General features: G+C 54.2%; 1 protein-coding gene across 3 annotated transcripts in view; it reads left to right on the top strand.

The window, feature by feature from the left end:
* The window catches only part of LOC112545886 (alpha-2-macroglobulin-like protein 1), a 90,081-nt gene that overhangs the window by 27,823 nt on the left and 40,357 nt on the right, over positions 1-21,901 (top strand). For all 3 annotated transcript variants that reach the window (XM_089773958.1, XM_089773959.1, XM_089773961.1), the window contains 8 exons: positions 1,094-1,208; positions 1,965-2,080; positions 2,356-2,520; positions 3,061-3,291; positions 9,458-9,521; positions 9,629-9,774; positions 10,128-10,277; positions 19,681-19,881. In XM_089773958.1, coding sequence (XP_089630084.1) covers positions 1,094-1,208; positions 1,965-2,080; positions 2,356-2,520; positions 3,061-3,291; positions 9,458-9,521; positions 9,629-9,774; positions 10,128-10,277; positions 19,681-19,881 — 1,188 coding nt within the window. The remainder of the gene's footprint in view (positions 1-1,093; positions 1,209-1,964; positions 2,081-2,355; positions 2,521-3,060; positions 3,292-9,457; positions 9,522-9,628; positions 9,775-10,127; positions 10,278-19,680; positions 19,882-21,901) is intronic.

Raw genomic sequence — 21,901 nt, 5'->3', positions numbered from 1 at the left:
TTCAGACTAGGGATGAAAATGCAGATGAACAAAGTAGCTAATGAAGCCGGGATTTAAATATCCCGCGCTCCATTAGCATTATCTCGCCGGTGAGCTAGTTTTAATCACAGCTGATTCAAACCAGGAAGTGCGTGCCGGGACGCATTAATGTGAACCAAAGCCCTTGGTTCGAACTAACGTTACTCCTCAATGAGCAATGTTTTGTTAGTCTATAAAGTGCTACCAGACCATTTGCTTGCTGGGTTTTTTTCTGTAACAGACTAACTCGGCTACCCCCTGAAGCTCCATTTAGAAGGAGTTCTTGATCATTTAGACAAGCGGACAAACAAACTCTAAAATGCAAAGTAGATTAGATACAAGGCTGCTGATAGCTAATTGCTAAATTATTTGCCAGAAAACTGACATTTTCTGGTACCTAAGGGTACATTTAGAATACAGGCTTTTGTTGACAGAAGTTTCGTCGACAGATACTGTCGACAAAGCTTCTGTCAACAAAGAGCATCTAGACTACATCCAGTTCTGTCGACAAAGCAAGCTGCTTTGTTGACATGGCAGTGTAGACACAAAGGACAGTTTAGATGCAATAACGCCTTCTGTCAACAGAACTCTGTCGACAAAAGGCGTTATTCCTTTTAAAATGAGGTTTACCAGTGTCAACAAAACTGCTGAGTTCTGTCAATGTTATGTCGACAGAACTCAGCAGTAGTGTAGACGCAGGTTTAGTTTTGTCGACAAAACCCTGTAGTCTAGACACACCCTAAGTAGCCCCATCATGGTTCAAGTTGTCCCCTAACAAAATTGGAAATGGTGCATTGCCACTTGCACTACTCCTCTTCCCAGGGCGCAGAGCGGAGCCCCACCTGCCAAGGGCCCTGTGACTCGTTGGCCCAGCACTAAGGCCCCAGGAGATTAGCTCCTGCCAGGGACTATTTCCAGTTTCAGCTGAGACCCCCTGGGCATGAGCCGGCATCTTCTCTGTGAGTGTCCCCCCTCCCAGTGCTCCCCAGGCCCAGCCCGATTAGAGACCTGCTGGCTGACCCTGCGGGGCCTTGGGCCGGGTTGCTGCTAACGGGCTGCGCTTCTCTCCCTGCAGACTGAGAGTGACGGCTGCCTTTCCTGGGAGGTGGGGATGGCTCCCTTCCACCTGACCCGCTCTGACTACCAGATGAACCTGGAGGCCATGGCCTCTCTCGTGGAGGAGGGGACAGGTGGGCCTGAACCCAAGCAGACCTGTGCACAGGCACCCGGAGCAGGGAGCCCAGAGGCAGAGGGGTCTTCCTGCAGTGACAGGGCCAGTGCTAGGCCAGCCCTTTAGAGATGGGCTCGGGGCAGCGTTTGTGGTGGGGGCTGGGTTCCAGTTCGGCCCCTCACAGGGCTGCAGCCCTCATGTGAGCTCAGATCTGGGCCCAGCCCTGAACTCCCCACAGCTTGGGGGGCTCAGAGCTGGGTTCTGGGGGCCCGTCTTTAACACTGGCTGATACAATGAGCTTCTCCCCAGCCCTGCCCCAGCCGGGGTCTGGACAGTTTCCCTGCCAAGGCACAGCAGGGCACAGCCCCTTCCCCGGACGTGTCCAGCCCCAGCTATTGCCAGTGACGGGCCCCTGAGCTGGGCCCGTGCTTGGGTCTGGCAGCACAGGAGGTGGGAAGCAGGGCTCCTGTGCCCTGTAACCAGACACACACAGGCAGGGGACTCTCTCCGGGGGGACGGGGGGGAGCATCTCCTGGGACGACGCTCTCTGGCCTCTGGATGGACCAGTTGCTCCAGCTGCTCAGGGGCAGACATGGGCCTGGCTTCCTGGAAAATCCATCCCTGCCTCATTTAACCCCCACCCCTAATTCTCCCCCAATGGCCCCTGCAGCCCTTGGCTAGCGGGGTAGAAATGGCTGCACAGATCGGTATGGAGAGAAATCCGGGATTCAGCCTGAATTGGGCCTGTCTCCCATCGGCCTCCCTCTCCTGCTAGGGGTGGTGATCAATGCGACCAGGAGCTGTGACATCAACATCGTGTCTGAAATCGCCACGGTGACCTTTGAGGAAGCTGACGCTGCCTACAGGGCTGGAATCCCCTACACTGGCAAGGTAATGGGATCCCTGGCAACCCACGTGCTCACCCCAGCGCCCTGCTGTTCCAGTCCTGCCCCACACCTACCCCAGCTCTCCCCAATCCCGACCTCCAGCGGCCCCTGCTCTACTGTTCCTGCCACACACCCGCCCTAGCTCCCCACAGCCCCATCTCCATTCCTCCCTGCTATTCCAGTCCTGCCCCACACCCACCCCAGCTCCCCCTGGTCCTGACCCCACTGCCTGGTACTGTCCCCAGAGTTTCATGTCTCTCCCTTTATCTCCTGGCTCAGATGCTCCTGAGGGTGGCAGACGGCTCCACACTGAAGAATGAGACTCTGTGGCTGTTTGTTAGCTCTGGAGACATTAGTGAGAACCAGACCTTCCTGACGGATGAGTCTGGCAGAGCCTCCTTCGCGCTGGACACCTCCGGCTGGACTGGGACAGTCACTCTGCGGGTAAACAATGGGCCTCTGAGCCCAGTGGGGCCCCTGCCCTGCAGGCTGTTGTTGTTGTTCTGTGTCTCATAGTAGTTACTATGGAAGTGTCTAAGGAGAGCCAAGTTTGGGCCCTGAGGTGCTAGGTGCTGCACACACCCAGAGTATAAACCATCCCTACCCAGAGAGCTTGCAGGCTGAAGAGCCAGGGCAGAGGTGGGTGGGGAAGAGGCAGGACCCAGCATCAAAGCCATCAGAGGGGTGGTGCAAACGGCATCCTAGTGCTGCCACTTCTCTTCTCATGACCATGTGTGGTGCGGTTTAGTTAGGAAGGTCACCCCCTTCGGGCTGCTCTGGGCACCCGCACCCACCAAAGACCCCCCAGCTTGGGGCCCTACAGCTCAGGGCTGCCCCATGGGAAGCACTGGGTTCTCTAGGCTCCTGTTACATATGCAGGGCGCTGAGATCAACCAGCAGAATCAGAGCCAGCCCTGCCCTGCATTATACCTGTCCTGTGCTGGCACTCAGCACCCAGCACGCCCCTTCGCTCTCGGTCCCCAGGGGAACTTCAAGCAGGCGGGTCCCAGTGAGGAGCATGACGGAGTCTCTCCCTGTTACCCGGATGCCCATCACCGTGTGGAGCCCTTCTACTCCCGGAGCCGGAGTTTCCTGAAGATCCGCAGGCTGGGCGGGGAGCTGCCCTGCAACCAGGTGCAGCGGCTCCACGTGGACTATGTCCTGGCGAGGGAGGCCCTGCGGCGCGGGTCCAAGAGCCTGGATTTCATCTTCCTGGTGAGCCCCAACCTGGGAAGCTAAAGTGTGTGTGTGTGTGTGTGTGTGTGTGTGTATCACGTGTGAGCATGTGTCACATTATTGGATTTTAACAGGAAAATGCAGATCATTGTTGCACCCACTGGTGTGTGTTTGCCCCAAACGTAGTGCAAAGGGGGCCAAGTGAGGTGTCTAATGAAAGCCAATGCCATGCGGATTCTGTTTGTGCTGCTCATGAATACAAGTGATTTTTATATGTAAAGTTATGAATACGGGCTCTGTGCTTGTAGTTTACATGTTTTCTGTCTGGGAGACAGCAGCAGGTGTCGACCATCTATTGGAAGGGGTGGTTCCCCGGTGACTAGCTCTGCTGCATGGACATTGGCTCTCAAGTGTTACACCTGTGGAATTCAGTGGTACCCCACAGACCTGCAGGTTCCCCATGGCCATTGGCCTAAAGGACATGGGCAGGTTAGTTGATCATGTGATCAGCTCCATTTTGGGAGGCACCATCACTCAGGAGAACGATGGATTTCCCTCTGCAAGGGCAAGAGTATAAAAGGATCCTGGGGATTCCTCCATCTTGGTCTTCACTCCTGCCCTCCTCTCCAGAAGCACCTTGGCTAAGGACTGAGAGCCCGGAAGGATTCGTTGACCCGTCTATGAAAGACTGGCCTAGACATTCTATGGCACCGAGAGTCCTTGGCACTTTGCACTCAATTCACTGTGCCCTGAGTGCGCTCAATTCACCCGCCTCACTCCCCAGCCATCTCTCTCCCTCAGGAAGGCTGACACGGGACGACATGGCCGCTTTTCATCACAGCATTCTTCTCCTACCCAAAGGCATCCTCCCTGGGAGCTTTACTCCGCAAGAACACCACATGGTCTGCCACCACCACACCGGTATGGCTATGATTGTCCATGCCCACCACCTCCAGACCCTGGCCAATGGGTCCCTTGGGACACCTGGTCCTCTCACAGGAGCCAGCACACCACACAAGAGACCGCCATGTTCCCCGCATCTTACACATCAGGACATGGCACCAAACTTCCTAGAGCATCCTCAGTCTGGCGAGGAAAACTTGCTTTCTAAAGGGGCAGGACAGGAGAAGACTTCATGCACTTCACCCCACCCCCAGACCCTGATCGGCCTGGAGGTGGGGGGAGAGCAAAGTCTCTCACTCCTTGCCCTCCAGTGTGCGAAGCTTAGAGTCAACTGCCAGGGTTCACGCTAACTGCTGTGCACTTCACCGGCCCTAAGCCCTGGCTGGCCTGGGGGCGAGGGAGTAGCAGAAACTCCATGGGCTGGATCAACCTGCTTGGGGGGCCGGATTTGGCCTGTGGAGGCCCTTTTGCCCACCTCTGAATAAGAGGGCTGACAGGAAATACTTTATCCCGGCCAAGGGGATGGATTTTTTATTCTCCCATCCGCTGCCTAATTCCCTGGTCATGGACTCAGTCTGGCACAAGGCAAAACATCCCAACCTCAGATCCACTCCTCAGAACAAAGGTCACAAAAAACTAGACATCCTGGGTAGAAAGGTTTATTCACTGGTGACTTTACAGCTAAGGGTTGTTAATTACTCAGCAATGCTCGCCGACTATGATTAGAGCAACTATCCAACGCTCCAGGAGCTCTCAAAGTTCCTACCTGAGCAGAAGTGATCCAAATTGCAGTGTCATTCAAGGGGGCCATTCTATTGCCCATATCACCCTACAATCAGCCATGGATGTAGTGGACACCATGGCCTGCACTACCACAATGGCCATCGTGATACACGGAGAGCTTCATGGCTCCAAGCATTGGGAATCCTGAGGAAGCTGCAACAGAAAGTCAAGGACCTCCCCTTGAACAAAATCAACCTGTTTGCAGGCAAGATGAATGAAGTCTTGCATCCTACGAAGGATTCCTGGACGACTACACGTGACCAAGAGAGCCGTACAGACAGATGACAAGGTCTGACTTTAGAGAGAAGCATGGACAACAGAGGCACAAACCTCAGTGCCAGCAACAGTCTTCCATGAGCCAACCATCCACATCCAAGCAGCAAATTTGAAGGCTTGGTTGAGGGCCAGAGAGAAATCCCTGCTGCTGCGGTGACATTGCCATTCAACCTCCACTTCACCCATCGGTTACGGATCTTTCTATATCAATGGACAGAAATAAGATCAGACCTCTGGGTCCTAGAGATCATCAAAGACGACTACTCCGTCCCCTTCATCTCTATTCCCCCTACCCATTTCCCCTCCCTGTACAGCATCAGGAACCCCTCCTGTAGGCTGTGTCTACACAGCAAAGTTATATCACAAATAACCATGTTTCAAAATAATTTCAAAATAATGGACAGCTTATTCCGACTTCTGTAAACCTCATTCTACGAAGAATAATGCCTATTTCAGAATAGGGGCTGTGCAGATGCTCCACTTCTGCTGTTTCAAAATAGCTCCTCACCTGGGCCATTCTAAGTTATTCCTCCTGAGGCTCTAAGTCGAGATATCATGTCTACATTAGGATTAATTTTGAGACTTCCCTGCAGTGTAGATGTGCAATTTTGAAATAAGCTATTTAGGAATAACTATTCTGGAATCGCTTATTCCGAAATAAGTGTGCAGTGTAGACATAACCATGAGGTCCTGTTCCAACCAGAAGTACAACATCTCTTGTAAATAGGAGTGGTAGAACACAGTTCCACTTGCCTTCACTGATCACACAGGAGAAAACGGGCAGATGGAGGCCCATTTTAGACTTTAGGAAACTCAACGAACATGTGTCATACAAGAGGTTCTAAATGGTAACATTGGCAACAATCTTATCTGCATTGGATCATGGGGATTGGCTCTCGACCCTCGACCTCCAGTATGCTTATTTCCACATAACGATCCATCCAGCACCCAGACGTTTTTATGCTTTCTAGTAGACATGAAACACTATCAACATTGAGTCCTCTCATTCAGCCTCTGGACAGCACAGAGGGTTTTCTCGAAGACTATGGCTGTTGTGACTGTACACCTCCATCGTTTGGGAGTAAAAATATTTCCTTACCTATGTGACTGCCTCATAAAGGGCACATTGTTCCAAGAGACCAAGGACATGGTCAGCAAAACTACTTCACTCCTACTCAGCCTTGGATTCCATATCAAATACCAGAAATCCACACTCCAAGCAACCCAAACTCTTGTGTTTATAGGAGTTTGTCTAGATTCAAGAATAGCCACAGCAATGTTACCCAAACACAGATTCGATGTTCTCATAGTCCTCGTGGCATGCATAACGCCGACCACAATAGTACACAAATGCCTTACAATCCTGGACCACATGGCAGCCACCACATATGTGGTGTGACTAGCCAGGCTACATACAAGATGTTTACAAGCATGGCTCACCACAGTCTAGACCTCCTCCAGGGATTCTCTACACAAGACTGGCACTATACTGCAACACGTCCTAAACTCATTACATTGGTGGATACAACTGCAGAACATGCTGCGTGGAATCCCCTTCCAGAAACTTGCTCCCACAGTTACTATTGCAACAGACGCTTCTCTCATGGGATGGAGGGCTCGTTTGGGGTATGTCTAGACTACATGCCTCCGTCAAAGGAGCCATGTAGATTTGTTTACTTGGCATAGGGAAATGAAGTGTTGATTTAAAGAATCGCCTCTTCATTTAAATTAAAATGGCTGACGTGCTGTGCCAATCAGCTGTTTGTCGGCTCAGTGCGGTAGTCTGAACGCTCCGCGGTTGACATCAAAGGCATTTGTCGACCTCCCCAGTAAACCTCATCCCACAGAGCATACCGGGAAGGCCGACAAATGCCTTTGATGTCGACCGTGGAGTGTTCAGACTAGCACGCTGAGCCGACAAACAGCTGGTCAGCACAGCGCAGCAGCTATTTTAATTTAAATGAAGTGGTGATTATTTAAATCACTGCTTCATTTCCCTGTGCTGGGTAGCCTAATCTACATGCCTCTGTCACCAGAGGCATGTAGTCTAAACACACCCTTGGAGCCCACATGGTACAAGGGAAATGGTCTTATCATGAACAAGCACTCCACATCAATTTTCTTGAGCTCATGGCAGTGCAATATGCATGCTGCCACTTTGTGCTGTTCATGGCCTGCAAGACCATCAGCACCCTGATAGACAATACTGCATGCAAGTACTGCATCAATCAGCAGGGCAGGATCCAATCTACCTCCCTCTGTACAGAGGCCTTGAAGCTATGAAACTGGTTCATTACACACCACATAAACCTCACTGCCACTTACCTTCCCAGGATGTGTAATGTGAGGGCAGACAACCTCAGCTAGCTCTTTTCAGACCAACGTGAGCGGGAGCTCAATACCTGAGCCCTCCGAGACATCTTTCACAATGGGGTCAGCCCGGGATAGACCTGTTCACAACCAAGTCCAACTGCAAATGCCACTTATCCTGTTCCAGAGTAGCCGTGGGCAGATGGTTTTCTCCCAAAGTGGGATGTGCCCCTCCTATACACATTCCCACCACTGATCCACTGAGTGACTATGAAAATCAGACCAAGTGGCCTTTTGTGACCTGCTTGCTGGGAAGGCAGTATGGTTGGGACAAGAATGTTCCTATGTTGATTGTGGAAGTGGACAGGTGTGTCTCAGGTTCAGAGGAAGGACTGTGTGGTGGAGTGTGCAGAGCCGGACAGCTGTGTGGTCTGTCCCTCTAGAATGCAGGAGCTGGCAGGTAAACTCCCATCTCTAAACACTGTGAACGCTTGCAGTCTCTAGGGGATTTACCATCTGATTCCATGTGGAAGCAGAGGTTGGTATTGGATGGACAAAAAACTGTAAGTCTAACATGCCAGTGAGAATGGACCCTGTCTCTTTGAGACAGAGACCAGCCTTGGAATTGGTAGCAGTTAAGAATCTGGAAGCAGAGGAAAAGCTTAGTGTCTGTGATGATACTTGTTACCTGACTGGGAGGAAGAAAAATCCGTGACCATCGTGAGCAGAGAAGGCACACCCAGACAGTGTTGAACAAGGGAGATCAGGATGTGAGCCCACAGGGCAAGGGGGAAGGGAAAAACTTGCTTTTGCAAAGGAAAGCTGCAGATTAACCCTGAAATGCCAGACCTCCAATAGTATTGAGCCAAAGTTGTGGCATGACAAATAGAACTGGAAAAGTCCAACTGCCAGGGTGCTCTGTGTGGGGCTGGCTGCCTTTGAAGTGTCTTTGGGAAACTTCAGTTGGTCCAGAATGCGGCTGCTCGAGTTCTAACTAAGGGTATGTCTACACTACTCCGCTAGTTCGAACTAGCGGGGTAATGTATGCATACCGCACTTGCTAATGAAGCCCGGGATTTGAATTTCCCGGGCTTCATTAGCATAATGCCGGCTCCGCCATTTTTAAAAGCCGGCTAGTGCGAACCCCGTGCCGCGCGGCTACACGCGACACGGGCTAGATAGTTCGAACTACGTAGCCATTCCGATCTATCTGTACACTTTGTTCCACGAGGCGTACAGATAGTTCGGAATAACTACGTAGTTTGAACTATCTAGCCCGTGCCGCGTGTAGCCGCGCGGCACGGGGTTCGCACTAGCCGGCTTTTAAAAATGGCGGAGCCGGCTTTATGCTAATGAAGCCCGGGAAATTCAAATCCCGGGCTTCATTTGCAAGTGCGGTATGCATACATTACCCCCCTAGTTCGAACTAACGGGGTAGTGTAGACATACCCTGAGGGACTTATGAGACTTTTTGCTACCCAGAGTGTCAGCTGAAGTGCTGGGTGTGACTTTTTTTTTGTGCTTTATAGAGGAGGACCCCAGTCTTGGGCTGAGCGTAGGCCTGGTTCTAAGCAATTTGCCCTGATTTGACCCTCGCAGCGATTCCCCCAGCCGCCCTACTGAATGACAATGAGGGGTGGAGTAGAATGGTTCCTTTGAACTCTGGGGGGGATAGATCAGGACGGGGCTTTTCCTCCTTCCCCACTAGGGGCTCAGGTTCCAAACTTCCCCCAAAGTGGGGGCTGCCTGGCCCAGAGTGCTGGGGAACAGGACACGGACCTGAGAGTGCTCCCGTGCACCCCCACCTCCGCTGGCTCAGTCCGTGGGGGAGGGAGGCTGCCCCCGCCCTGACTCCAGCCAGTGTCCCCACATCAGGGCGTTCGCCAGCCCCTGCTCATCCTCAGCTCAGTGACTCCCGTCTCCTCCTCCGCAGGTTGTGGCCAAGGGAGCCATCGCCAGGATCCTCCACAAGGGGCTGAAGCTCAGAAAGGGGGCTGGTAAGTGGTGGGGGACGGGTGTGCATTGGGGATGGAGCCCCTGGGCAGGGACCGGGCGGGGGGAGGGGCTCTGCTGACTGCCCCTGACTGCCCCCCACTGTCCCTAGGACTGAAGGGCTCCTTCTCCGTGGAGCTGCCCGTCGGCGCTGAGCTGGCGCCGGCTGCCAAGGTGCTGGGTTACACGGTGCTGCCCGACGGAGAGATGGCTGCCGACAGCGCCCTGCTGCGCGTGGCCAAGTGCCTCCCCAACAAGGTGAGCCCGGGGCTCGGGGCCGAGGGGCTTGGGGGAACCGCTCCTGCCCCGTAACTGGAGCCCTGGGCAGGGCATCACTGGGTGACCTGGGCCCTTCTGCCCCTCTTCCCTTCCCCCTCCCCTGCCGTCTGTCTGGGGTGTCTGTAAATAACCGCAGCTCCATGTGCTGTCCCACGGGGGCACTGAATGAGCCTGGGCTGCCTCAATCCCCCAGCCCCACCCCTAGCACCGAGTCCCAAAGCCCCACAGCCAGTGGGGCTTAGGGCCAGAGTGACACTCGTTGCCTGTAGCTCGTGTCCTGCCCCTGCCCCGGGGGTCTCTCTCCCCCACCATGACACCCTGTGCCTCGCCAGGTGAAGCTGGCCTTCTCGCAGGACCGGGCCCTGCCGGGCTCGGAGCTCCAGCTGCAGGTGCAGGCTGCCCCCGGGTCCCTGTGCGCCGTCCGCGCCGTGGATCGCAGCGTGCTGCTCATGAAGCCTGAGGCCGAGCTCAGCGATGACACGGTGAGTCCAGAGCAGCTCGGCCATTCGCCCCACCCCTCCCCCGATGAGTCCTCCCTCCTCACAGGGAGGGGCGATGCACGGCCGCTGGGGGACACCCCTCGAGGCCACCTCTCCTGGTCACAGGGCACTTGGCCCCCTGACTCTGTGGGGTCCCCACTTCCCTTGTCTGATCTCCCATCAGCCCTTGCAGTTCACCTCCCAGTCCCCCCCCCTCCCCCCCCCCGTCCTCCCACCACAGCTCTCGCTGGGCACATGGAGCTCGGAGCTGAGATAATGGTCAGGGTAACTGGAGCTCGCTTTACGGAGCAGAGCCGGTGCCCAGCAGAGGATATCTGGCCAGGGGCATTGTTGGTCCAGAAGCTGAGCTATGTGTCCTAACAAGGCCTTTCTGTGGGCCAGACAATGTTGGGGAGGGGCACTAAGAGCCACTCTCTGCCCCACAGAGAGATGTCACCTCTCCTTGCCCTTCCCAGGTTCTCCTAGGGCATCAAGGGGCTGCATGTCCATTTCCTTGGGCTGCAATTTGGGGGATGCAGTGACAGACACCTGTGTGACGCTGTGGAATTTGGGGACCCTTTATGAAAGTCTGTGTTCTAGAAAGGCCAGGGGTTGTGCCAGGTCTGCCACATACGATATCTGCAAAACTCTTATAATCTGCCGAAGAGGACAATCTCACCTGTATGTGTGTATCACCTTTGTACTGTGGGTTATGGAGATGTCTGTCTGTCTGTCTGTCCGCTCTGCACAACTTGTGCTGTGCTTCTGGGGGACACTCACAGACAATCCAGCAATGCACTGCCAGCCTGTTCCACGGACCATTAAGGACCTTCAACTATTTAATTATCCCATTGAGGGTGTGTCTAAACTACATGGCTCCATCGATGGAGCCATGTAGATGAGGCTGATCGGCAGAGGGAAATGAAGCTGCGATTTAAATAATCGCGGCTTCATTTAAATTTAAACGGCTGTCGCGCTCTGCCGACCAGATGATGCTCAGCTGTTTGTCGGCAGATCGGGGCATTCTGGACGCTCCCCCGTCGACATGAAAGAACTTTGTCGACCTCCCGGTAAACCTCATCCCACGAGGCATAAGGGGGAGGTCGACAAAGGGCTTTCATGTCGACGGGGGAGCGTCCAGACTGGCCTGATCTGCCGACAAACAGCTGAGCATCATCTGGTCGGCAGAGCGCGGCAGCCAGTTGGTCCCCAGCCAGCAGCAGGTCTGGGGATTCTTTCATCCCAAGGGCAGGACTCTGCACTTGTTTTTGTTGCACCTCATCAGATTTCTATTGGACCGATCCTCCAATTTGTCTGAGTCACTCTGGACCCCGGCCTTTATTCCAAAATAATGTCGAGCTGGAGGACTTCTTACTCCAACTCCTGTGACCCTCCTTCCACGAGGAGTAGGGGAAGTTGGAGGAGGAGTGTTCTTCCTTCGAGTCCCTGCTCTGTAGACAGCCCCAAAAGCCAAAATAAGCTATTTTCACTTAAGTGACAGTTAACATAGCTGAAGTTGCATAGCTTAATTCGACTTTTGCCCTGCATTTTAGACTTGCCCTTACTGTATAAACTGACTGTTTGCTGTTCCCCCCTGCACCGGGGCCTGGGCCACATTCTGTGGGTTTTCCGCCCCTCCCTGAACCAGAGCCTGGGCCTTATAGAGCCTGGACTTTTGACTTGGCCTGCGTATTGACCTGAGCCCTGAAACTAGAGACTGCCAGCCCAAAGAGGGCAATTGAGTTATTAACTGCTGCTCTGGTCTGAGCACAGGTCTGAGACCAAGAATTCCAGGGACTCAGTGGAGTACGGTGGCGTGGCTACCCACTGACCTGGAGGGGGAAAAGCCCCGCCGTGAGCCCTGATGGGCTACAGGGTCCCACACTTTCCCTGATCACCCTCTTACTGGAAACATGCCTTTACACACCTTTCTTGTTACCTACCCTTCACATCCCTTGCTAGCTGCAATTCCAATTGTGCGTTGGCCTTCCTGATCTCTCCCCTGCATTCTTGAGCAATGTATTTATACACCTCCCTAGTCGTCTGCCCAAGTTTCCACTTCCTGTCAGCTTCCTTCTTGTGTTTCAGCTCCCCAAGGGTTTCTCTGCTAAGCCCGTGTCCCTCTACTGTGCCAAGTCCAGCTTCACAGGTGATTAACCAGCCCCACCCAGTCAGAGGCTCAGGGCACCCTGCATGCAGCTGAATGACTGGGCGGGGCTGGTTAATCTCCTGTGAAGCTGGGTTCCCACACATCTTAGAGAGTCACTGTCACCTACCATCACATCAGAATGGTTTGTTCTTCTTTAAAATACTGACAACTCTCCGGGATTCCTTTCCCCTTCAGGCCTTAAAACCTCTAGGGAAGGAGATTCCACCGCCTCCCTAGGGAACCCAGCCCAGGGCTTCACCACTCTCCTAGTGAATAACTTTCCCTAGTGTCCAACCTAGACCTTCCCCACTGCAACTTGAGACCCTTTCTCCTTGTTCTGCCCCCTGGCACCCCTGAGAACAGCCTCTCGCCAGCCTCTCTGGAACTTTCCTTCAGGTAGTTTAACCCTGCTACCAAATCATCATCAGAGAACCCCAGGGCTGGAAGAGCCATCAGGAATCATTGAGTCCAGCCCCGTGCCCAATGCAGGACCAATCCCAACTCAGTCAGCCCAGCCAGGGCTTTGTCAAACCGGGACTTAAAAACCTCTAGGGATGGAGATTCCACCCCCTCCCTAGGGAACCCAGCCCAGTGCTCCCACACCGTCCTAGGGAAATAGTTTTTCCTAATATCCTGCCTAGTCCTCCCCCCTGCAACTTGAGACCATTGCTCCTTCTTCTACCATCCATCATCACTGAGAACAGCCTCTCTCCATCCCCTTAGGAACCTCCTTCCAGGGAGTTGAAGGCTGCTACCAAATCCCTCCTCATTCTTCACTTTTGCAGAATAAACAAGCCCAGTTTCTTCTTCATAGAACCATGGAATCATAGAACCATAGAGCTGGAAGAGACCTCAGGAGGTCGTCAAGTCCAGCCCCCTGCTCTAGGCAGGACCAATCCCAACTAAACCAACCCAACTCCCTCAGCCTCTCCTCGTAGCAGTGAGATTGCTCACATGCATTCCACTTTAGGTGTGCGTGCACCGTGTGCACAGTTTCCAGGAAGATTCTCTCTAGCTGGACACGGTAGGTCGGTAGGGGAGACCATTACAGTGGTGCCAGTATGGGTGGGTACATAGCACCCTGCCGACTGCCCTCTCCCTCAGTTCCCTCTTGCTGGAAGTGACAGTTGTTGGAGCTAGTGTCTCTCGCCTTGGGAAAACACGTTTTCCCCTAGTTGCTTCATACTTAGTTTTCTAAAGTGTTAACCAGTTGTTCACAGTGGGGACTTCGTTTCTGTTTTCCCAGTTTGGGGGCTGGCACAAGTCTCGGCTCCCTGGATCCAGTCAGTGCACAAAGTTTATGTTCATGGGCGATCCACAACACTTCTGCCTAAAGTGCTTGGGAGTGGCCCGCTTGGCAGACCAGTGTAAGATCTGTAGGGCCTTTACGTCACGAACTAGCAGAGACAGAGTTTCACCTCCGAAATCTGTTAGGGTACGTCTACACTACAACGTTAATTCGAACTAAGCTAATTCGAACTAACGGATCCAGACTAAAAAACTAGTTTGAATTAGCGTTTTGCTAATTCGAACTAGCGCGTCCACATTAAGTGGACCCTGAAGCGGGGTTAAGGCTGGCCGGAAGCAGTGCTGGCAGGGCATCAGAGGAGGACTTAGAGCATGGAGATGCTGTCTCAGGCTAGCCGAGGGCTGTGCTTAAAGGGACCCGACCCCCACCCCGGACAGACAGATCTCAGGGGTGCCCCGCTTGCAAACCAGTCCTGGCTTGGAGTGCCCAGAGTACCCACACTGGGCACATCACAGCACTCGGCCATCAGCCCGGCTGCACTTGCCGCAGGCTGCCATCTGGGGAGAGGGGGCAATTGGGGGGGCTGCAGGAGAGCTTCCACCCCCAGAAGCCTCTCCTCTCCCAGCATCATCCTGTCCCCTTCCCTCTCCCACCCCCTCTGACACCTCTGCTCCCCTCCCCTCCCCTCCTTCTTCCTCTTGTCCCCATTGCCCCTCCCATCTCCTAACATCACCCTGTCCCCTCCCCTTTTCCACCCCCACTGACACCTTCCTATTCCCCCCACTCCAACTCCTCCTGCCCTTTCCCCTAATTGTCTCCTTTTTGTCCCCTGGCATTTGTGCCCTGCCCCCTTGGTGCCTTCCCCTTTCTTCTCCTGCCCTGGCTCCCTCCTCTCCCCACAACACAAGCCCCTTCCTCTACTCACCCCCACCTTTCCCTTAGTTCTCCACCCTGCCCCTTCCCTCACCTTGGGTATGTCTACACTACAAAGTTAGTTCAAACTAACGGACGTTACTTCGAACTAACTTTAATAGGCGCTACACTAGCGCTCCGCTAGTTCGAATTTGAATCGAACTAGCGGAGTGCTTAGTTCGAACTAGGTAAACCTCATTTTACGAGGATTAAGCCTAGTTCGAACTAGCTAGTTCGAATTAAGGGGTGTGTAGCCCCTTAATTCGAACTAGTGGGAGGCTAGCCCTCCCCAGCTTTCCCTGGTGGCTACTCTGGCCAACACCAGGGAAACTCGTATGCCCCCCCTCCCGGCCCCAGACCCCTTAAAGGGGCACGGGCTGGCTACGGTGCCCGTGCCAGGTGCAAGCCTGCCAGCACCCAGCCAGCAGACCCTGCACCTGGCACGGATCGAGCCAGTCACCCGATGCCCCCCAGCCCTCCCCCTCTTCCCGGGACCAGGCTGGCGGCTCCCAGGAGCTTGCCCAGGACCGCAAGAGGCGGGCACCCGCCTGGGCTAGTGCGGACATCGTGGACCTTGTCCACGATCTCCGCACGAGGCACAGGAAAGTGGCCGACTTGGGCAGGAGAGCTGCCAGCCTGGCCACCCAGGAGCAGGTGTGCATGAAAAACAAGGGGGTCCACTGAGACCCCCGACCCTGAGCCCTGAGCTTACAATGGCCGTGCTGGGTCAAACCAAAGGTCCATCTAGCCCAGTAGCCTGTCTGCCGACAGCGGCCAACCCTAGGAACCCTGGAGGGGATGGACCGAAGACAGTGACCAAGCCATTTGTCTCGTGCCATCCCTCTCCAGCCTTCCACAAACCTTGGGCAGGGACACCTCTCCTACCCCCTGGCTAATACCACTCCATGGATCCAACCTCCATGACTTGATCTCACTTCCCTTTAAACTCTGTTCTAGTTCTAGCCTTCACAGCCTCCTGCAGCAAGGAGTTCCACAGGCTGACTCTTTGCTTTGTGAAGAACAACTTTCTGTTACTAGTTTGAAGCCTGCTACCCATTCCTTTCCTTTGGTGTCCTCTAGTCCTTCTTTATGGGAACTAATGAAGAACTTTTCTGTATGCACCCTCTCCACACCACTCGTGCTTTTAGAGACTTCTATCCTGTCCCCCCTCCGTCTCCTCTTTTCTAAGCTGAGAAATCCCAGTCTCTTTAGCCTCTCTTCATATGGGACCTGTTCCCAACCCCTGATCATTTTAGTTGCCCTCCCCTCTCCCAGCCTCTCTCTTCCCCTCTCCCACCTCCTTTTCCCAGTCTCCCCCAGTTTTGTTCAATAAAGACAGATTCCATTTTTGAACACAATTGTCCTTTATTTTGTACATCAAGAAAAGGGGCTAGGGAAGAGTAAGTGGAAGGAGGTGAGGGAGGAATGGGGCACGAGCCCCGGATGGGGAGGACTGGGCTGGCTCTGCGGGCTTCTGGGGGTGGAAGCTCTCCTGCAGCTCCCCAATTGCCCCCTCTCCCCAGATGGCAGCCTGCGGCAAGTGCAGCCGGTCTGATGGCCGAGTGGTGTGATGTGCCCAGTGTGGGCACTCCGGGCACTCCAAGCCAGGACTGGTTTTCAAGCGGGGCACCCCTGAGAACTGTCTGTCTGGGGTGGGGGTCGGGTCCCTTTAAGCACAGCCCTCGGCTAGCCTGAGACAGCATCTCCACGCTCTAAGGCCTCCTCTGATGCCCTGCCGGCACTGCTTCCGGCCATCCTTAAGCCCTGTTCAGGGTCCACTTAATGTGGACATGCTAGTTCGAATTAGCAAAATGCTAATTCGAACTAGTTTTTAGTTCTAGACGCGTTAGTTCGAATTAGCTTAGTTCGAATTAACTAATTCGAACTAAGTTAGTTCGAACTAACTCTGTAGTGTAGACATACCCCTTCTGTCTTCCTGACACCTGCACAGTGGGGCAGCATGGCAGGTGGCTGCCCTGTGTGCTGGGATTTGAGCTGGGGCTGTGGTGCTATTTTTAGTACCACGGTCCCAGCCCCAGCAGCTGCCATGCAGCTATGGCCCCAGCTGCTCCTAGGGGCTGGGCCATGTGGAGGGTGGCTGCCCCATGTGCCAGGACTGGAGGCAGACTGTGGCCCAGGCTCAAGCTCCAATAGCAGCCACTCAGCTGCATGGTGGCTTCCCAGCTGTTCCTGGGGTGGGCAGTCACCTGCTATGCAGCTCCACCCCTGGGAGCAGCTGGGGCCACAGCTGTGCAGCTCTGCTGAGGGGGTGGGCAGGAATGAAATTCTTGGTGTGTGCTGCCAGGTGGAGTCCTCCCAGTTGGCATCAATCATGGAGCTGGAACCATTGACCTCTCATCCACTCTGGTGACAGCTCCTGCACAAGTTGGAGTCCTCACAGGTGGCACCAGTCAATCAGCGGGGATGGTTCCCTTCAGCACCGGTGCTGGGAGAGCACCTGTATAAGGCAGCATCCTCCCAGTGACCTTATACCTGTGCAGAGACTTCTCCATGGTCCCCATGTTCCACATCCATGTCAGAGTCGGAACCTGAAGGCCATGGATGGAAGAGGAGGTGCTGCGCTCAGCACAGGTCCCTCTGGATAGGAGACAGGAGTTGACTCTACAATGACTCCTCAGTGGCACGTCTCGACTCAGTGGCCAGTCTGGACTCCCTGGGCCTATGACCAGACACAAGCTGGGGGCTCCAGTTCAGTCTCCATTGCTTCAGGGAGCAGGGGCCTTCCTTCAGAGGCTCTGGGTCCAGACCCCACCGTAGGGGTACAGTCGTCTCAGACTATGTTGGGGTCGCAGATACCTGCTATGCAGCTGCTCAGGGCGCCGGTGGAATCCCGTTCAGCACTGAGCTCCCAATCGGAGCACTCCCCACTCTGGGGGGGACCAATGGCACCACGTTGCAGGGATGTTTCTGTGTCCAGTGCTGCCCACTTCACTGCACTCTGGTGCCAGTGACCAAGGACATGTGCCCACAGTACCAGTCCTGGTACCAGAGGGGGAACAGGAAGTAGGGGAGCTGTGGCATCCCTCCTCCCCATCGTCACCTGATGAGGTGGTATCTGGGGTTGAGATGTTGCTGCCCCTTATACACAAAAGGGCACTTCAAGACCTACTGAGGAGAATGGCCCAGAATATGGGTCTACAAATAGAGGAGGTGGGGGAGGATGCACATCTTATAGTGAAAATCTTGTCTCCTCCACTATGAAAACCCATTGGCAGAACCCTCACTTCACTTCATTCCCCCAACCACTAATGGGGTGGCTTGGTGGTACTTTGCCCCTTTGAAGGAGTAGGAGCACTTGTATACACACCCACAACCGGGAACCTTGGTGGTGGATGCAGCTAATGCTAAGAAACTCCAGGATCACCACGGCCCTACTCCCAAATCCAAGGACTCTAAGAGGCTGGACTTGTTGGAGAGGAAAGTGTCCTCATCTGGTTGCCTCCAGCTGAAGGTGGCTAATCAATAGGCGGTGTTGGCCCACTGCAATTTTAACATGTGGGCATCCATGAACAAATTTAAATACCTCCTCCCATTGACTCTCGGTCTGAGCTTGCCGTTCAGGAAGTCTAATCAATTGTTTGTTGCAATAGCAGAGAGGATGAAGGGGCTGCCTGTTACTACCCAGAGGATATCCCCCTGGACCACAGGGTGTACTTGCACGTGTTACAAATTAGCGAAAGTGCCAGCCCCTTAGCTTTCTGCCCACTCGATTCGAGTACAGGCCTCATCAACAGCCTTCCTGGTGCACGTCCCCATCCAAGATGTTGGTCGAACGGCCACGTGGTCCTCGGTACACAGGTTTACATCCCACTTTGCCATTCAACATCATGCTAGGGAGGATGCCACATTTGGATGGGTAGCGATGCAGATGGCAGACTGGTGACCTCTGACCCCACCATTGGATAGCTGCTTGGGAATCACCTACATTGGAGTGCACATGAGCAATCCCTCGAAGAAGAAAAGTTAGATACCTTTCATAACTGATGTTCTTTAAGACGTATTGCTCATGTCCATTCCAAAACCCATGGAAACAGAAATTTCCTTGCAATCAATGCTCGATACTATGAAGAAGGAAAAGATGAAGCTGTGGTAAAAACCTTGGTTATAATCGACACTGAAGGGCATCACAATTCTTCCTACGGGAAAAGTCAAGTAAAAGCTATTTTAGAAAAATTTGGGATCCGTGAAATGCAAGTGCTGAGCATCTGCATTGACAATGCAGCAAACATGATGTGTGCCGTCAAAAATTTCAGCGAGGACAATGAAACCATTTCTACCTCTGAGAACTGAAGCTATTTTGCCTGATGAAGGAACTAAAGGAATGGATGAAATCAAACTCAACATGGATGCTGCTGCGCAATATGCTACCCTAGTCTCATACTTCCAACATGGCTTCATGAGGACGACTCAAAAGTCCAGCTGATGAGGTGTGGTATTCACACTCTTCAGTTACCAATCTGGGATGGATTCAACAAAGAACAAGTGAAGAAATTTCTGGCAAAAATTTGACAAGTCGTTGTCAAACTACAAACCTCAAGTATTCTAAGTGTTCTGCTTGATCTACATGGGGTAACTTAATCATTGGATACTGTGACTCGCTGGGGTTCAACATTTGTGATGGTTGATCGGCTTCTCGTTTTTCAGTCTTACTGTGAACAAGTGGCTGCTGCTGAAACGAGAACTCAAGTTAACAAAAGCTGAATGGGACGAAGTGAAGAACCTGTGAGACCTCTTGGCAAAGCCAAACCAAACAACCGTGAATCTTCAAGCTGTCGATGTAACCTCAGGGGTGCGTCTAGACTGGCAAGATTTTGCGCAAAATCAGCCACAAATGTAATGGTGCATGTAATGGATAGGGTGAACCAATAAGCTTATTGATTAATCATGTAATTGACTACACATTGACATCACTAGTGGGAAGGGGCTGGGTGCTGGGGAAGTTCAGGCTAGAGATGTGAGAGGGGCGATGGTGGAGATTTGCAGGGTGAGGTGTTGGTGAGAGGAGGGGCAGGAGCTGGCCATGGGGAGGCTCGTACCTTGGTCTCACAGCAGCCCTTGTCCATGTTTGTCTTTAGGTCTATAACTTGCTCCCTGATTTTCGCCAAGAAGACTCCTATCAAGGTCATAAGTCATGTTACTGTCGGTACAGTAATATATTTCAGAGTCTAATTACTACTTTCTACAATGTGCCAAGCAAAGTCTGGCAATCCCAGAGGCAGCGCAGAGGGACTAGTGATGGGCCTGACCCGCTGACAGACTCCAACAGCCTGTTTCAGGTAAGGTTGTGCCTGGCCCTGACTCTGTTTCCTGTGTAGACTGAAAGGACTAACCTGGCTCCATCATGCCCAGGCTGCCGGCCTCCCGGGGCGACGTCCCACCAAAAAGTCCGGCCTGTTCTAGCGACTCCCCAGGGATGCTCCTCGCAAGCTCAGGACTGGGCTGCACCTCCCCCGCCCCTTTCAGACCCAGCCCAGGCCCTGGGACAGATCCCCAGCATATCCACAGAACAGGAATGTTACCCCCAGCTCCTGGGCGCAGGGATCTGACAGGCGGGGGCAGCGCCATGACCAGTTACAGCTGCCTGGCAGTTCCTGTTACAGCCCAGCCGCGCTATACGTACAAGAGACAATCCAAAAAAATTGGACTTAAAGTGAAATAACTTAACGTGGGGAATTATTTTCCTGCTGTTGACTCCCATTTACGCAAATTGTTTTTTTTGGTGCGACTTAAGAGCGGGGGATGGGAGGATTTATCACCCATCAGTTCCAACGAGCGACAGTGACGTCCGTGCGTAACGGGTGTACACCGGGCGACTTACAGCGGGGACGCCCTGTGTGAGTTTTCAGTTCCTGTGACTTTCAGACTCAAACGTCTGGGGCAGAAATTCCCCGGCCAGGAGTCACCTCGGATTGAACTTTCTGAGGGTTCCAGCTTTACACGGCCCTGGAGTTGCCCCGACGGGGAGAGGGGAAAATACTTGGCTTCCCATGATACACGGGAGCTCTTTCACTGAAAAACTTCCCGCCTCAGAGCAGAGACTTGACCCTTCCTGAGAGCTTCAGCCCCACATGGCTGGGATCCCCGGGAATGGCGCGACCCACGTGCCCAGCCGAGGGTTGGAGTGCGGCCGCCTTACTGGGCGAGGAATCGCTCTGGGCTGAGCCTGCTCCATCCCCCCGACGTACCGACCGAACGTGCCCCTTCGCCACAGAGCAGCTGAGCCTGCACGAGTCTGGGGCCTTGGGGGCTGAGCAGGGTTCTTGAAATGCGCCCCCCCCAGCCAGCAGTGTCCCTGCGATCATGGGTACGGGAACAGAGATCCCGGAGATGGTGCCAACGGGTCTCTCGGTGGTTCACTGGAGGCTCCTGATTGGCAGGTGTGGAGGGAGTCAAGGACATGAGCATCGGCCAGGGGAAGGGCCAGGCCACCAGGCTACTGTGTATGGGGCTCCTGCTGCCCTGCCAGCCTGCTTGGCTCCCAGGCGCTCGCCCTCCAGTAGGACTTTCTGCTCCTGGATCATCCAAGGAGCATGGCTGTGGCCAGACCAGAGAGTCCCGGTTAAGAGTTTCAACCTGTAGTCAAGTTGGCTACTCCCATCCCCCCGCCTGCTGTCTCTGGATGACAGGCAGCAAGGAGGGGGAAGCAGGAGCTGGTGCTGTGGGGAGTCGATTTAAAGCTGGTTCCCCCCAGCACCGTCTCCTGCCCCCTGCTCCCTGCCCCCTGCTCCCTGCCCCCTGCCTCTCTCAGAAGCAGCAGCGCAGGCGGGGTGGGGGGCAAAGCAGACCCTGTCTGTGGCGGCCTGGGCTGGCCATGAATAGAGGCTGCTCTGCCCCGTCCCAGATCCCCACCGGGAACCCGGCGGACGAGGGCTATTGGACCCGCGTGAGCGAGCCCAGCTCAGTTGCAGCTGGCCCCAGATCTGTGACTGTGGTTAAGCATTTTCAATGTAGGAAGAGCCGGCGGGCAGGTGCCATTTCCAGTGCAGAGCCGCAGGGGGAGCAGGTCCCGGCGCAGTGCGAGCCGGGGCTGAGCGCCTCCCCCACTGACGGATCGTGCCCTCGATAACAATGTTACTGACGACTCAGGGAGTGAAATGCTTCTTCACGTCCCTAGTCACAGGCAGCCCTGCCAGGCGGCCCGGCGAGGCCCTGCCCCGGCGCACCCAGCCGCAGCCACCGCAGGGCGCCCGGCCGCAGCGCTGCCTCGGCTCCGGGCGTGTCCCCGCAAGGGCCCGTCTCCTTGTCATTCCTCACGTCCCTGCCCAGGGCCCCCCTCGGGCACCGTCCCTGCACCAG

This window comes from Pelodiscus sinensis, chromosome 29 (assembly GCF_052426305.1).
Source record: "Pelodiscus sinensis isolate ZL-2025 chromosome 29, ASM5242630v1, whole genome shotgun sequence".
In the NCBI taxonomy this organism is placed as follows: domain Eukaryota; kingdom Metazoa; phylum Chordata; order Testudines; family Trionychidae; genus Pelodiscus; species Pelodiscus sinensis.
This window is presented reverse-complemented; position numbering and strand designations above follow the sequence as displayed.